General features: G+C 42.4%; 1 protein-coding gene across 1 annotated transcript; it reads left to right on the top strand.

Annotated features, from left to right (window-relative positions):
• The first annotated feature begins 4,134 nt into the window (after nt 1-4,134).
• On the top strand, nt 4,135-14,077 carry LOC138634607 (E3 ubiquitin-protein ligase pellino homolog 1-like). Its single transcript, XM_069721645.1, has 6 exons — nt 4,135-4,379; nt 10,136-10,265; nt 10,510-10,611; nt 10,708-10,905; nt 11,043-11,231; nt 13,357-14,077. The coding sequence occupies exons 1-6, from the start codon at nt 4,294-4,296 to the stop codon at nt 13,933-13,935; spliced, it is 1,284 nt and encodes a 427-aa protein (XP_069577746.1). The 5' UTR covers nt 4,135-4,293; the 3' UTR covers nt 13,936-14,077.
• Nucleotides 14,078-17,784: the final 3,707 nt, after the last annotated feature.

The following is a 17,784-nucleotide window of genomic DNA, read 5'->3' as shown; positions in this document are numbered from 1 at the left end:
ATCTATCTATCTATCTATCTATCTATCTATCTATCTATCTATCTATTATCTATCTATCTATCTATCTATCTATCTATCTATCTATCTATCTATCTATCTATCTATCTATCTATCTATCTATCTATCTATCTATCTATCTATCTATCTATCTATCTATCATCTATCTATCTATCTATCTATCTATCTATCTATCTATCTATCTATCTATCTATCTATCTATCTATCTATCTATCTATCTATCTATCTATCTATCTATCTATCTATCTATCTATCTATCTATCTATCTATCTATCTATCTCTATCTATCTATCTATCTATCTATCTATCTATCTATCTATCTATCTATCTATCTATCTATCTATCTATCTATCTATCTATCTATCTATCTATCTATCTATCTATCTATCTATCTATCTATCTATCTATCTATCTATCTATCTATCTATCTATCTATCTATCTATCTATCTATCTATCTATCTATCTATCTATCTATCTATCTATCTATCTATCTATCTATCTATCTATCTATCTATCTATCTATCTATCTATCTATCTATCTATCTATCTATCTATCTATCTATTATCTATCTATCTATCTATCTATCTATCTATCTATCTATCTATCTATCTATCTATCTATCTATCTATCTATCTATCTATCTATCTATCTATCTATCTATCTATCTATCTATCTATCTATCTATCTATCTATCTATCTATCTATCTATCTATCTATCTATCGGGAGAGAGAGAGAGAGATACTATATATACAGATATAGATATAGATATGTGAGCCCGACTGATACTGGATTTTTGAGGACAATATTAAGTCAATAATTGTTCCATAAACCAAAATGTGGTTATCAAACACTTACAACTAAGATCTGGAATGGATTCATAACATTTTAAACTTTATTTATCAGTGCATTGAAAAAGTGAACTGAACAGGGAATTTTATGATTATAAATAAGTATAAATAAACACAAATAGAACAGGTTTCTGAATTACAGCATTTTGATCTGCATCATGTCGGGTATCTGTTCCTCAGATGTCTACCCAGTACAACTATATTTTCTGGTCAGTATATGGACATTTTAACGTATATCCATGTATTTTTAAACCAGGTGTGAATGAGACAGTATCGTTCATAACAATATAGTTACGTTACAGAACCCTGATCTCTCCTCTCCTCTCTGCTCACTCCTCCTAAATACAGAAAGTTAACTTTAAGGAATAGAGCAGCAAAAAAAACCTCGACAGACATGCCGGCAGCTCAAACTGAGGAAATACACTTTGAGCAGCACCTCAGTCTGTTATCATTAAAACCCACTGGAGGAGCATTCTCAGAAATAAGTCTACTTTCATTTAATATAAGCTATTTATTTTATCATTTTTATTTGCATTTTTGCTACTAGATGTTTTCAAACTGTTTGTAACTGTTGCATCTTTGTATTTCGTTTTGATCAAAAGTTTATTTTAAATAAAAGTGCTTGTGACATCTCACATGTGGCTTTGACTTGGAAATAAACATTCAGCCCACATTGGTGAAAATACCCAACGATATATTGTGCACTGTCATTAAACCTTAAAATAAACGAGATGGTTTTTCCAGTCCTCGTATGACCGTAGCCTGTTGTCAGGGCTGTGCCGGTCCGGTCCCGGTGGCCCAGCTGGCCCAGCTGGCCTGCTTTGTTCTGGCCACACCAGCTGATTAGCATGCACCGTCCCACTCCAGCATCTGTTCCTGCAGACGCTGCTTTTGTTCCCCATTGAAATCCTGAAACTTTGCCCTTTTTGTCCAACTGTTCGCTCCTATTAAAAGTTGATAGACATGTCAGCCGCTCCACAGATAGAAATGCTGACGTGAAAGTTTACATCCACACGAGATTACATCTCATTTGATCTTTTTGCCACGTTAACACCTGCGGAGCCTCCACCGGTCTGGTGTTAAAGTTGTGTAACTCCCGTGTTTGTTGTCTATAGGAGGGGAGACGGAGACCGTTGAAAGCGGCGATGCCGACTCCCACGTCTGCTTCCTGATCAGGTCTTATCACTCAGGACGTGTCCTTCCCTGATTTGTCATGCCCCAGTCCCGCTCGCCTTTTACAAAAGGACAAACAGACTTTCCCTTTGACCGCCGGTTGTTTCAACAGGCACGATGACTGACAGGCGTTGCTGAATTTGTGGTCAATGCTAGTCACTGCTTTGTTCAGTATGCTGGTTTTAAATTGCACCGCCACACTAGAGGAGGGTACAACTGTTGCTGTAACTCTTCCACTGGGCTGGGAAATAGACACTCACAGAACTGAAGTTACATCCAGGTAACTACCAATTTGCTGCGCCGAGTCGAATGATATCAAATGTTCTCGGGACCGCCCTCCAAATCTGAACCCTTTTGGATCCGACATTTTGCATGCATGTACCATGGTAAACATATGAACGGCTAAATACCTGCTGACGTGTAAGAACCGCTGTGAAATCCTCCTCAGCACATGGTAACACAGATTATGTTTGTCTTCATCATCATTTCTTCATCATTGTGCACCAGCACCCACCAACGCTTTGATATTTTCTCTTGTTTCTTGCCTTGTTCTCTGTTTCTCAGCTGTTATGATTTCATCTGGAAGGTTACGAGGAAATCGAATTTAAAAACCAGGCAGTCCTGTCTTTAGGTGTTTTTTACAGCGTGGCCCACCCGGGAATGCAAAAGTCTGCCACTGACTGAGTAAACTACAGTTACAGTTACACCATTGGTCGGCACAATAAATGGCGCGTGACGGAGTGATGCGTCATCATTGGTCGGGCTAATGCCACAACTTCCTGTATGTGTTTCAAATTAATTGGAGATAAAGTTTTAGCTGAATTTCAGGAGCAGGACCACGCCTCAACCACTCCCCCACTTCCAGCCACACTCCTATAAATGTCCACCCACTCTGAACCTCGGCCCGTTCACGTTTTCTGCATCCCTCCCTCCCTCTTGTTAAACCGTTCCACTTATGGTTATCATGTTTCATAGCCTTTATCCTTCCGTCCCACATGGAGATCTCGGGGATCTGCAAGGTCCGGGAGCCGCAGTGGATCCTCGACTAAGCCTTCCCCAAACCGTGAAACTCTCACCCCGGCTTAATCTCCCCAATCAATGAAGGTTCGCCCCCAGCCGAGGCGGTCCTAGCTAGTGAAAAGCCCTCTTGCTCTCATGCCCGGTCCAGCCGTATACTATAGGTATACCTATCTATGTCTGCTCTGTTTGTACTCTGAAGCTTTTATTCACTGACAAACTTGTAGACAAGAATATAAATCAGAATTTGATGATATAGAAGATCCTGATTTTTTTTTAAGTGTAAATTTGGCAGGACTTTACAGAAATGTTAAAGATTGCATTTGCTCAAATGGTCAACAAATGTTTTGTACACTTATAAAGGAACTTGTCATAAATCAAAGTTGTAAAACAGAAAATTGCAGTGAGATTCCCACTATTGTATTAAGGATCTGAATTTTGAACTCTTAAACATGGAGCTAATGAATTTCATCAGTGGGAAGAATGAAGAAAGAACTGCATTTAATTTGCTGTCGGATCATAATAATGAACGTCAAAGCCAAACTCTACTGGATGTTTCTAAGCATGATACGTGGGTTCAGACATCGCTTACAAATGGAAAAAAACCTGCAACTCTCTGGTTATTAATTCAACATCGCTGCATGTTGTCATAGTAACCAGCTGTGTAACTGCCAGATTTATGATGACGTCTTCTTTTCTGCCTTTTGACATCACAGTTGGGCTTCTCAATGAATGCTCGGCTTGTGTTTTTTTTTTCCACGGTACAAAGGATTGTAACATCGATTCCAGTGTGCTGCTAAGTGAGTCACTCCGTCACGGCCCCCGTTTTACACCTAACAACCCCACTCAGTGTGCCGCGGTGAATACATACATTGTCTGCCGCTGGTGCTCCCTGCACAAAGACAAGTGCGCGTACATTGTAGCAATGAATGGTGTTGTGTTTAAGCCTTTGTGTGCGTTTGTATGACCGTCTCAAGTGGGTTTTAATTCAAATGTCTAAAGCGATGGCTTCCCTGGTTGTTGGTGGAAAAAATGATACCCTTCACATATAGTCATTGATTTTCAGCCACCAGAATCATCAGAAAGCGCTGAAGTCCAATCATTCGACCTTCTTCTGATTGTGTCTGCAGCCGACGTGTTGTGTTCCTCCGCTGATGGAGAAGCTGTGACGGTGACGGAGGAGTTTCACCCGCTTTGAAAGGCCTCACCCTGCTTCCTCCAGAGGGCTGCACCCATGTTCTCGCTGAGTCAGGAAAACATCTCCACCTCCCCGACGTCCATCAAAGCAGCCGTGAAGTATGGAGAGCTCATCGTGCTGGGGTAAGACGCTCGCTCGCCACGTTTCACACGCAGCATGTCACCGCTTCAGCAGCGTGTGTGTTCACGTAACTGCTGATTATAAGAATGCCATAAATGTTTTGAGTCTTTTTCTACCTTCAAGACGGCACTGAGAATGTTTCACCTCAGACACCTCAAGCTTGTTTCAGATCAGGTGAAAACACTGAAACTTTCAGTTTTGACCAGGTACTGTGTGAAAAGCCTCCAGGACTGCACAGCGGTGTGTTGTTTCAAACCAAAAACACATACAGCAACCAAACATGGACATTAAACAACAGGAATTTCTTACATGTAAAGAGGTTTTTGTAAGTGAATCTGAAATATTGACACCAGTAGACGGTTTATAGATTCGTCTCACTCTTTGCTACTTGCTGTTTTTCATTTGCTGTGGTTCACATTGTTGAAGTCAAACACAGGAGACTTCTTTGCTTTGTGATAAACTCATTTTACGAGAAGCTGCGTACATTTGGATTCAACAACAAGTAGCTGCGCCCCCAGAGATCTGATTGGTCAACTGAACATCTGGAACAAATCATCATGACATCACATCCTGCTCATCACTAGAAATATCCCTCCACCTCCTCAATGGAATATAGAATTAGAATAGAGTTTCATACAATATGTAATATAATGTAGTTTCTACTTTTATAGTTCTATTAAATGACCCATTTGGTGAAGTCGGGTCTCTTTTGGTCCTTTTTGGTCGCTCCGAGCACCCGTACCGTAACACCACGGATAGTCACGCACTTACAATCCTAGAGGAGGCTAGCTGGACCGGTTTGGTTTGAACACATGACACGGAGCTAAAATGTTAAAAACACATGAGTCCATGGATATCTTTGTTCATCAGATATCTTTGTTCATCAGATATCTTTGTTCATCAGATATCTTTGATCATCAGATATCTTTGTTCATCAGATATCTTTGTTCATCAGATATCTTTGTTCATCACATATCTTTGTTCATCAAATATCTTTGTTCATCAGATATCTTTGTTCATCAGATATCTTTGTTCATCAGATATCTTTGATCATCAGATATCTTTGTTCATCACATATCTTTGTTCATCACATATCTTTGTTCATCAGATATCTTTGTTCATCAGATATCTTTGTTCATCAGATATCTTTGTTCATCAGATATCTTTGATCATCAGATATCTTTGTTCATCAGATATCTTTGTTCATCAGATATTTTTGTTCCAACCAGACTGAGCTAGCTGAGCAGTTTAGTGTTTCTATGTTCTGTATTTATTCAGTTGGAGACTAGAAATCCTCTCTGCAGGGTTTTTAATGAGTAATTTGGACATCCTAACAACAAGGAATTACAATAATCTAGTCTAGAAGTAACAAACGCAGGAATGAGTTTTTCTGCGTCACGCTGAGGAAGGATGTTCCTGATTTTATTAATATTACGTAGATGAAAGAAGGCAGTTCTGGAGATTTGCTTTATATGGTGTCTAAAGGACAAATCCTCATCAAAGATGACTCCAAGGTTCCTCACAGTTTTGCTGGAGGCCAAGACAACGTCATCCAGAGTAACTAAGTGATTACAGAAAGAGTTTCTGAGGTGTTTAGGACCAAGTACAAGAACTTCTGTTTTGTCTGAATCTAGAAGCAGGAAGTTTTTGGTCATCCAGGCCTTTATGACTTTTAGACAGGCTTCAAGTTTTACGAACTGATTAGTTTCATCTGGTTTTATAGAAAGATATAGCTGAGTGTCATCTGCATAACAATGGAAGTTGATGCAGTGCTTCCTGATGACATCTCCTAATGGAAGCATGTACAAAGTAAAAAGTATTGGGCCGAACACTGAGCCTTGTGGAACTCCATAACTAACTCTTGTTTGTCTGGAAGACTCATTGTTGACATGGACAAACTGGAATCTATCTGATAAGTAGGATTTGAACCAGTCTAATGCAGTTCCTTTCATCCTCGTAACGTCTTCTAATCTCTGTAATAAGATCGAATGATCAATCGTATCAAAAGCAGCACTGAGGTCCAGAAGAACAAGTCCAGAGACGAGTCCATTATCTGAGGCTAACAAAAGGTCATTAGTAACTTTCACCAGAGCTGTTTCTGTGCCATGATGAACTCTAAAGACTGAAAATCTTCAAACAGATCATTCCTTTATAAATGATCACAAAGTTGATTTGAAACAACTTTTTCAAGGACTTTAGAAATAAACGTCAGGTTGTAAATTGGTCTGGAGTTTCCTAAAACAGCTGATCAAGAGTTGGCTTTTTAAGTAAAGGTTTAATTACAGCCACTTTAAAAGCCTGCGGTACATAGCCGGTTACAATAGATAGGTTGATCTGATCTAATATGGAAGTATTAATTAAAGGGAAGACTTCCTTAACAAGTTTAGTTGGGATGAGATCTAACAGACAGCTAGAGGATCCAGATGAAGAAATAATTCTAGTTAACTCAGAGAGCTCAACAGGAGAGAAATGTTCCAAGTTTACATCTGGTCCTACAGTTGCTTTCAGGGCTGCTGTGTTTAACATCACATCAGTGATGGTGTCAGGAAGGGTCGGCCCGATTCTCTCCCTGATAGTAAGAACTTTATTAGTAAAGAAGTTAATGAAGTCATTACTGCTGAGAGCTGAAGGAATAGAGGACTCAACAGAACTGGGACTCTTTGTCAGCCTGCTACAGTGATGAAAAGAAACCTGGGGTTGTTCTTGTTGTCCTCTATTAATGATGAATAATATAAAGTCCTGGCCTTACAAAGAGCTTTCTTATATAATATTAGACTCTCCTTCCAGGCAGGTGAAATTCTTCTAAATTAGTGGAACTCCATTAATTACATCGTTGTATTTCTTCTATGTATAGAAGGAAAATGGTCTTTTTGTAATAAAAGTAAGGCTGCAACAAAAAACACCCAAAACAAGCGACTTCCCCACTCATGCATGTAACACATTACCAAGTAAAACCCCTCACAGGCTCCGCGTTATCTGATTGTGCTGTTTACCCTGTCGGCATCTAAATGAAACACAGTTTTATGGTTACCATGACATCCAAGGGTCCACAGTTCCCCCTCAGATGAGTATTAATGATCACATGCTAGGGCTGGATATTGTCCTTTAAGTCCTTTTTTTAATTTAATGAAAGAGTTCTCCTTCTGTGTTAGATGCCTCAACACCAGCAGTCGTACTGAGTTGCTTTATACAAAATGTTTATGATGGGCACAATGAGTTTAATCATGAATGACATGATTGACAGCTGGGTGTTTGTGGATCTGCAGCGTGCTCTGAACATTCGATCAGCTGTTAACCTGAATTTCCCAATTTATATTTCATATTTCCCCCCACCATCGCAGACTTTTGCATTCTTTTGCACTGTGGCAAGTCTGAGTCTCTCTGTGTGTGTGTGTGTGTGTGTGTGTGTGTGTGTGTGTGTGTGTGTGTGTGTGTGTGTGTGTGTGTGTGTGTGTGTGTGTGTGTGTGTGTGTGTGTGTGTGTGTGTTCGTTCCTGCAAGTATGGAACCTCTGGTTCAGATAAGAATTTGAATCCATTTAAGTGCACAGTGTGAAAGTCGGTCCATTGTTTTTAGTTTGTTTGCTGCATAATTTGGTCTAAATCAGCAAAGAATGCCGCTGACATCATTCACTGTGGACCCTGTGGTTCAGGGAGGTCGAGGGATGTCAGGAAAGTTGCGGTTTCGGACCTTTTGGTTGCTTTTGTATGATTTACTGGGAGTTTCTGCAACTGGTAATCCCACCGGTCATAAGGATTATTTTAAAGAGCCACATGGTGGTGAGAACAGAGGGTGTGTTATGTGTTACAGTGGCGCCTGGGTGGAGTCGGGGTGGTCTGAGTTTGTCGAAGGTATGTGTTACTTTATCTGAAAGGCAGGAAGTTTGCATTACCCAGTGAAAGAATGACTCGACTCGGAACCGCGCTCAGATGTTTACTCGACCCGTCTGGCCCCGAAGACAAACTCTTTCAATTAGAGGTCCCAGAGAGGACGAGAAAAATGCTCTTCACGGTGTTTTGCAAGTAAATGTAAATCAGTTAAAGTTAAATTAAACAGACATCCTGACGCTCCAGCTGGTAAAATAACATCCTGCATCTGATCCCGGAACGAAGCCGTTGTTTCACTTTTCTCTCTCAGATCCAAAACTGCTGGTTTGTTGTGTCTTGTTTCTAGAATTAACAGGTGTGTTGAAGCTGTGAATACTACGGAGTGGCCATGAAGAGAAGAAGAAAAAAGACTCGTTTGTTTGCACGTTTTAATTCATTTGTGCGCACGAGATGAGTTTCTATAGAGACATCACAGCAGAACAGTTTCTCCTCTCAGCATGAAGGTCACCTGCTTCAACTGTCAGCTGACCGACTATAAAGGCGATAGCATCCTCAGAGTTAGCATGTTGCTAACGATATAATCACAAACTCTCAATATCATCGTTATTGACTTTTACTAACAATAATCCTTCACATCCTTCATCACAGCTGTCCTTAACTAACACAGTTGTTGTCGGTGTAGCCATCACAGCCAGTCTGACTAATCGATCACAGATATGGATATGACCGGTATTAAACGTCACGTGCAGCAGGATTGTAAAATCTACGGTCTAGTTTTCCTCAGTTCATACGTACACCAGATAGATGATAGAGAGAAAACATCCCCACGTCTTTGTCAATGATGTCAACGCCACCAGAAAACAGCTGCTGCCACGATAAGAACAATCGTTTACTCACTCAATGTATTTATACCTAGTGTAGCGTCTGTGTTAGCCTTTTTGGTGACTCTAAGTCTGTCATTGATTAGCCAGACTGGCTGTGATGACTCGGCTCTGACTAACAACTGTTCATTAAGGACAGCCGTAATGAAAGGATGCAAATTATTGTTAGTAAAAGTCAATAACGATGATATTGAGAATTCTCCCTGAGCTTAAAGATTAAAATCATTTGATAAACAATGTGTAGTGAGTGAGCTTTAGACGTATGAATGTGATGTGCAGAAACATTCATCTTTTAGGATTCAGGTTTTTCACACCGGGACACATAATGAACATAAATATCCTGAACAGGGTCACTGAGGGGCTGAAACAAAGACGGGTTCACCCGGACAGACAACCGCTCATCGTACATTCACACCTACGACCGTTCTAGAACCAACCGCATGTCTTTGGACTGAGCGGGAATATCCCATCAGACACCGGGAGAAACCTCCGGAGACAAGCAGCTCGCTGGAACCCACAACCTTCAGCTGAGGCAGCGCCAACCGCCCAACAACCGCCGCGCCGCGCTGCAAAACAATGATTATGTGTTTTTTCTCGGGTCTTTTTTTTTTTTTCACAAAAATCCAGTTATGTGTTGAAAAACTCAACCACAGTGAAGAATTTCGCTGGCTTCCTGTCTGAAGGCCGTTGTGGACACCAGAGTGCGTCTGAGGTTCAGCTCTCGTTATTTTCGTGGTATTGTAGGCAGACCTGAAATGAAGCTGTCTGGGCACCTCGACTGCTCCAGCGTCTTAATAGTTGTCTTTTTTTGGGGGGCAGATTTAGTTCAATTAAAATATGTTCTTTTCCATGTTTGCCTCATATATGAGCCTCTAATTAAACTCTAAATCCAAATGAAGTTTGCGCAGCATCGTTTGTAAAGAGGCTGAAAATAATTGTTGTCATGGTGATATAATGGACATGCACAGTACGACTATTTGTTTTATCGACACCCTGCAGACCTGCATGGAGTTTTATGGACCTTTTCACGATGCTCGTGGTTTGTGTTCAGGTGTAACGGGTCTCTGCCCAACGGTGACAAAGGGAGGCGGAAGAGTTGCTTCACTCTCTGCCGCAGAAACAAGGCCAACGGCGTGAGGCCGAGCACCGTCCACACGTCCTGCACACCGCAGGCCGCCAAGGTGAGAGCTCAACACGCAGGGAGGACAACCGCGACCCGCCGTGGTACTGAAGTCTGGTATTACCAGGACAGACTCATAAGGAGCTTAACCTCAATAGTATTTTACTACAACATGAGGTGATGTCTCTCACTCCTCACTGCTCCAAGAATAAAACACCCCGTTAATAAACAAAGAGAATAATTACAGAGTTGTTTTTCCTGCTGTGAACACGTTTTAACGGAGCATCTCTCCTGTGTTTCTGAAGGCTGTCAGCAACAAGGAGCAGCACAGTATATCGTACACTCTGTCGCGGGCGCAGACGGTGGTGGTGGAGTACACCCACGACAGCAACACGGACATGTTCCAGGTGTGGAAGCCCCTGAATCACAGATCCGATGGTGTCCTATCAGGTTTATTTTCAGGATTTTCAACTCAAACATTCTTTTTATCTGTGTAATTGCAGATTGGTCGTTCCACAGAGAATCCCATTGACTTTGTGGTGACGGACACCGTGCCCGGCGGTCCGAGCCACGCCGACGGTCCGGCCGCTCAGAGCACCATCTCCCGCTTTGCCTGCCGCATCATCTGCCAAAGAAACCCGCCGTACTGCGCACGGATCTACGCAGCCGGCTTCGACTCCTCCAAAAACATCTTCCTCGGGGTAGGATGCACTAACTGGCGATGGTAGATTAGATTAGATTAGATGGTAGAGAACGTATGCAACCCTCCAATGAAACCCTCAGGTCACTAGTGACCCTCTTCTTCGGTGTCGAGATGCTAAAAATGACCTCTTCACAGGAGAAGGCAGCCAAGTGGAGGACGCAGGACGGGCAGATGGACGCTCTGACAACAAATGGCGTTCTGGTGATGCATCCTTGCCATGGCTTCAACCAGGACTCCAAACCTGGTCTGTGGAGGGAAATCTCAGTCTGCGGGAACGTCTTCACGCTACGGGAGACCCGATCAGCCCAGCAGAGGGGCAAGATGGTGGGTGACTGCTGTTCACACAAACTCATACAGAGAACGTATGCAACCCTCCAATGAAACCCTCAGGTCACTAGTGACCCTCCAATGTATGAGAGCGGATCAATACGTTCCCAGGCTGCTCCTGTTGCATGCGAACGATGCGCAGCACCGTGGTGTGCACGGAGCAGGAGGAAGCTGGAACCCTGATGAGTGAATGTTTGAAATGTCTACGCTTAATCAAGAATAACACCGGAGTTACGCACGTTTTTGTGAGCGTCAGATCGGTGCGACTGCAATTTCTCCGTAAACATGACCAGAGGCCGCACTTTCAATTTCGTGTCAAACTCTGGAAATGGGCAACAAAGACCCTTAAAATCCTTCACGAGACGTTCGGCAATAAAGCAATGAGCCTGTTTTGAGTGACATTCGTGTTTCTGAGGAGCCGTCAAAGACGCGTCGTGTCAGGAGAAAGCAGGACTGTGAATTCTTCCGTCAGAGTCAGACTGTCAACACTGTTCGGCTGGGATGTTCGGAGGGAAAACATTCAGTGCAAATGACCTGAACTGTGACGCCGTGTCGCTTAAGTTCTCCAAAATGAAAATAGCGCGTTGAAAATGCACAAGTATCTGTCCCACAACAACACACTTGTCTCCCCTCCACCTCTACTCACTGCATTCGGCTCCTTGCTGCTTCTCTCTGTTCCTAATCATTTGTCTCAAACCACGGCGGATGCACCCGGACCACTGCTCATAAAACCACGTGTAACTCAAGTGATGGTTTTGATCAAGCAATGAAATGTGTAACATTTCCTCATCATCCACCTTCCTGCTGCTCCGTGAACGTCACCGTGCTACATCCTTGTTTACAGGAGCAGTCTGGAAACGAATGGATCCACCCTCCTATTACACTCCACGGATTTGTCTGCTATTTCTACTCTAACCTGGTGGACAAACACTTGCACCATATAGTATTACAACACTTTAGAAAACTTAGAATCACAGATGTGAAGAACAACAGAAGAGTTTGTCTTCTCGCCCCAAAAGAAGCCGAAGAAATTCAATTCTTTGCTTTGTCCTTGTGCAGATAAATTCAGTATTCAGCCTCTCCAGGATAACAGATGATCTGTCATCGTATCCAGATGTCTATATGATAAGACCTGCTTGATTTTTACAGTATGGCTGTCATTAGGAACTGTAAATTGTTAGGATTCCTGTCTGTTCCTAGTGTGTTTTCCCCTGTTTAAACCCCGAATACCTTTCCTCCTGTGTCCTGTCATTCCCCTGTCTGTTTTTCTCTCTCAGCAGTACCCTCCTCCAAGCACCGCCCACTACCGCACCTCTCCGGCAGCACAGCTGAGCTGCATTCCAATTGATTACGCCGGCTGCTACTTATACCCTAGTCTCCTGCCCATCTGGTGTCAGTTCGTCCGTTACCTACCCGTCAACCCGTCCAGTAAGTCCGTTCCGTCTCCCGTTGTTGAGATTACGATTCTGACCTGTTTCCTGTTTCCTGCCGTTCAGTGTCGGGCCACGGGCATCCACCTGAACGAAGAAGATTCCAGATCGTTCCTCGGAGATCATCTGCTGCAATCTTGGCAATCCTGTGTCGAGCTACGAGTGTCACACAGTCGACCCTGCCGGTTCCGTCCAGTGTCGAGCCACGGGCATCACCTGCACGAAGAGACCCTCCAGTGCGTTCCTCGGAGATCCGCTGTCGAGGTTTGGGGCGATCCTGTGTCGAGTCGCGGACGTCACACAGTCGATCCAGCCAATCAGCTCGCTGAGGAGAGATCTGGGGATTCCCCCAGCGGAGCATCGCCGTTCGGCTACGTCACCCGGCCACGTGTCAAGGGGAACCCCGGGGATTCCCTCGTTTGGCGAAGCGCAAATTGACACAGACTCTTGGCGTGCATTTCCTGTTTGCCTCACTGCCTGGGGAATAAAAGACCTGCTTCCTAAGAGATTTTGCCGTGTGTCTGCATTTGGGTTCGTTGATCCCCTCACCACATAACATAAATTTGTCCAGACAGGGACTCCAAATTAAGAATCAAAGATCTGCCTGCAGTAGTTACAGCAGAAAAACACATATAATGAGGCTATATATTGAGGTGATGATGATGACCTGTCTTTTGTTTGTCTCACTCCAGATGGAGTCTGAGTCCAATGAGCTGGTGGACGGCTCTCTCATTGACCTGTGCGGCGCCACCTTGCTGTGGCGGACGGCCGAGGGACTGGGTCTCACCCCCACGGTGAAACACGTGGAGGCGCTGCGGCAGGAGCTGAACGCCGGCCGGCCCCAGTGCCCCGTGGGCTTCAACACGCTGGCCTTCCCCAGCCTGCGCCGCAAGGACGTCCCGGACGAGAAGCAGCCCTGGGCCTACCTTCGCTGCGGCCACGTCCACGGCTACCATGCCTGGGGGGGGCGCCGCAACCCCGAGGTGGAAGCGGAGTGTCAGGAGAGGGAGTGCCCCATGTGCCGGGTGAGGGGCCCCTACGTGCCGCTGTGGCTGGGCTGCGAGGCGGGTTTCTACGTGGACGCCGAGGCCCCCTCCCACGCCTTCGTCCCCTGCGGACACGTGTGCTCGGAGAAGACGACGGCGTACTGGAGTCAGATCCCGCTGCCGCACGGCACACACGCCTTCCACTCCGCCTGCCCGTTCTGCATCCAGTCGCTGAGCGGGGGGGCCGGCTACGTCAGACTCATCTTCCAGAGCCCGCTGGACTAGCAACCACTTCACCTCTTTGTCTGAAGCCTTAACCAACAGCAGGGGTGGAACAATACCAAGTCTGGGGATTTCATAACTTAATTTAACTTAATTTTATTCAATATCTGTGCGGGTTGATTCTCGCCCTTTTTTAAAAAAATATACCACACACACACACACACACACACACACACACCCCCCCCCCCCCCCCCCCCCCCCCCCCCCCACACACACACACACACACACACACACACACACACACACACACACACACACACACACACACACACACACACACACACACACACACACACACACACACACACACACACACACACACACACACACACACACACACACACACACACACACACACACACACACACACACACACACACACACACACACACACACACACACACACACACACACACACACACACACAGCATATATGTTTCAGGGAGTGTTGAAAGTTCTTCCCAGCTGATAATGTTTCATTTGCTTTACGCTTTTTTATTTATTCTATCACCTCTTCAGTAATATTGTTTTGTAAGTCGTTCCTTCCGGCTGATAACTGTGTCACCCGGCATCAAAGAGCCGTCAGCAGTATGACATCATCACTTTGGTTTCAGTTGAGTGTTTGTGGTGCTTCGGAAGCTTTTCTCGGGGAAACACGACAGTTTTAACCAGTTCAAAGTCCAGGATCATTTTTTGTTTTTGTTTTTGTTTTTCTCTGACATCAACTGACCTCCTTACTGGTGTTTCAATTTTGTGAAGACAGATTAATTACTATTATTTGACCAAATACTTTTATTGTCATGTCACCAAAGCAAACTCTGGACCAGAGGTCAACAAAAGGGGAAACTTTTACTAGAAGCCGTCTTGTGAAACACTTTAGAGTTACAGTTAGTATTTTATTCAACAACATGAAAGTATACTGCAGACATGAATGACTCCAAACCAGCAATACTCTGTTGTTATATGAGCGATAAACACTTATTAAACACTGCCCAGTATTTCTAGAGCCACACAGCCCAATAGATCCTCTCTGACTTTTCCTCCAGCGCCACCATGAGGCCAAACCTCCACTTTACATTTATCATGTACTTTTCTTCAAATTTCTTGAATTGCTCACATGCTCCAAAGAGAATAAACGGTTTGGATTTGAATGACCTCCCGTCCCCTCCTCAAGACTGTCATTCTCAGCTCTGTTTCTGATAAGGTTATAAAAGCACCAATCAATGTTTAGTAAGCTGGGAACACTTGGTAGCATCATCAGGTACAGCCTGCAGGTGGAGGGTAAATATATCACTGCAGACGCTGAGCACGTCACTCATTTCCTGTGTTCATTGACCATTATTTTATCTCAGGTCTGTTATTCATGCCGCAGCTATGCATCCGTGCTGCTGACGGTTTCCGGACCAGGTGCAAACAATAAAAACTCACTGCTAATGTTTGTGTGGCTGTCTCTGTCACATGATTTGTTTTTTGAAACATGGCTTACGATGCATCTGGAGCTCGTCGGAGCAACAAGTCATGAGGTCCAAACCTGCTGAAGTGTATCTGATTGACTGTTAGCTGCATCAGGACCGAGTAGTTTTAAAGTGAACACCACAGAGGAACTCACTATTAGACACGAATGACTCATTTTCTTAGAGTCCATCTTTAATGAAGGAGAGCTGATTTAATTACGATTTTAGATGAGAACATGAAGGTGAGAAATCACCACGATCTCTTACAATGATAAGTTAAATTACACCTGATAAAATATACAAACAAATAAAGGTTTGCACTCTTAAAGAACAAAAAACAACTTTAATTTCAGACAAACTCAGCTACAAATTCTGAATTTAAGGTCAATTGAATTTGCTGAAAATGTCACTTCATTTTCAAACTGATTATGACTCAAAAGTCTTTGGCGTGTCCATTGGGAGGAACCTCACCAATCATGAACCGTACGCCAGAAATCAGTCAGTCACATGAATGCTGAACGGCTTTAACTTCACTGATCTTGCCTTTATTTCAGTTTTAGAGGCACATTTTTATTCAACACAACCTCATCCAGGGTTTAAAAACCAATCCTCCACTGGACAAATTGGATTATTTGAGCCTGATATTAACATGTCAGCCTTAATTAGTTGAACACCTTTGTTCTTCAAATTCTAAAGAGAAAACGAAGAGTTAATATCCAAGATTAGCCTGCTGTCTGATCGAAATGCTGCGGTGAACTAATCATGTTTCAGAAGTTGTAAATTACAAGCATCTAAAAACCAAATAATGTTGTACAATGCTTAATATCTAGCAACACAGACTATTTAGTATCATTTTAGTGTAAACTGACCAGTCACATGAGAGATGTTGATGATGGAGCTGATTTACTCTTTTAATTTATCAGGAAGCTGTTTTAATATTAGGTATTAATATATCAACCCATTTTGAAAAACTGCCATCAAGCTGCATTCACAAAAACATATGTCTCAGCTGTTTGATAGGAAGTCAAACAATAGACAACAACTCCAACAGACTCAAAAGGACCGATACAGGAAATCATTCCTGCCCACTGAAATCAGACTCTGCAATAACTCACCTCCAAAAATCTGTCTTTCACCATTCAGACTGGTGCACTGTTGTTTAGTTTAATTTAATTTAATTGTATTTAATTCTATTTTATTTTTATATACTGTGCTTTTTAAATTTTTTTACATTTATACTACCTCTTTTTTTAATCAGTAATTTTTATTGCTTTTGCCATATCTTTCATGTGGCTGTAATGAAAAATTTTTCAATACATTTATACTACCTCTTTTTTTAATCAGTAATTTTTATTGCTTTTGCCATATCTTTCATGTGGCTGTAATGAAAAATGTCCCCTTGTGGGATCAATAAAGTCTATCTATCTATCTATCTATCTATCTATCTATCTATCTATCTATCTATCTATCTATCTATCTATCTATCTATCTATCTATCTATCTATCTATCTATCTATCTATCTATCTATCTATCTATCTATCTATCTATCTATCTATCTATCTATCTATCTATCCATCTATCTATCTATCTATCTATCTATCTATTATCTATCTATCTATCTATCTATCTATCTATCTATCTATCTATCTATCTATCTATCTATCTATCTATCTATCTATCTATCTATCTATCTATTATCTATCTATCTATCTATCTATCTATCTATCTATCTATCTATCTATCTATCTATCTATCTATCTATCTATCTATCTATCTATCTATCTATCTATCTATCTATCTATCTATCTATCGGGAGAGAGAGAGAGATACTATATATACAGATATAGATATAGATATGTGAGCCCGACTGATACTGGATTTTTGAGGACAATATTAAGTCAATAATTGTTCCATAAACCAAAATGTGGTTATCAAACACTTACAACTAAGATCTGGAATGGATTCATAACATTTTAAACTTTATTTATCAGTGCATTGAAAAAGTGAACTGAACAGGGAATTTTATGATTATAAATAAGTATAAATAAACACAAATAGAACAGGTTTCTGAATTACAGCATTTTGATCTGCATCATGTCGGGTATCTGTTCCTCAGATGTCTACCCAGTACAACTATATTTTCTGGTCAGTATATGGACATTTTAACGTATATCCATGTATTTTTAAACCAGGTGTGAATGAGACAGTATCGTTCATAACAATATAGTTACGTTACAGAACCCTGATCTCTCCTCTCCTCTCTGCTCACTCCTCCTAAATACAGAAAGTTAACTTTAAGGAATAGAGCAGCAAAAAAAAAACCTCGACAGACATGCCGGCAGCTCAAACTGAGGAAATACACTTTGAGCAGCACCTCAGTCTGTTATCATTAAAACC

The sequence above is a fragment of the Brachyistius frenatus genome, unplaced genomic scaffold, assembly GCF_029030835.1.
Source record: "Brachyistius frenatus isolate BFR_SWC_R1_liver_20210118 unplaced genomic scaffold, ASM2903083v1 Contig_269, whole genome shotgun sequence".
Classification (NCBI taxonomy): Eukaryota; Metazoa; Chordata; class Actinopteri; family Embiotocidae; genus Brachyistius; species Brachyistius frenatus.
The sequence above is the reverse complement of the archived record's forward strand: the minus strand, read 5'-3'. Positions and strand labels throughout refer to the sequence as shown.

What these genes read in the sequence shown, in the direction of transcription:
- LOC138634607 (XM_069721645.1), top strand. Translation starts at nt 4,294, where the DNA reads ATGTTCTCGCTGAGTCAGGAAAACATCTCCACCTCCCCGACGTCCATC. An exon ending in GGAGAGCTCATCGTGCTGGG is followed by an intron (nt 4,380 to 10,135) that starts GTAAGACGCTCG and finishes GTTTGTGTTCAG; the next exon opens with GTGTAACGGGTCTCTGCCCA. An exon ending in GCAACACGGACATGTTCCAG is followed by an intron (nt 10,612 to 10,707) that starts GTGTGGAAGCCC and finishes GTGTAATTGCAG; the next exon opens with ATTGGTCGTTCCACAGAGAA.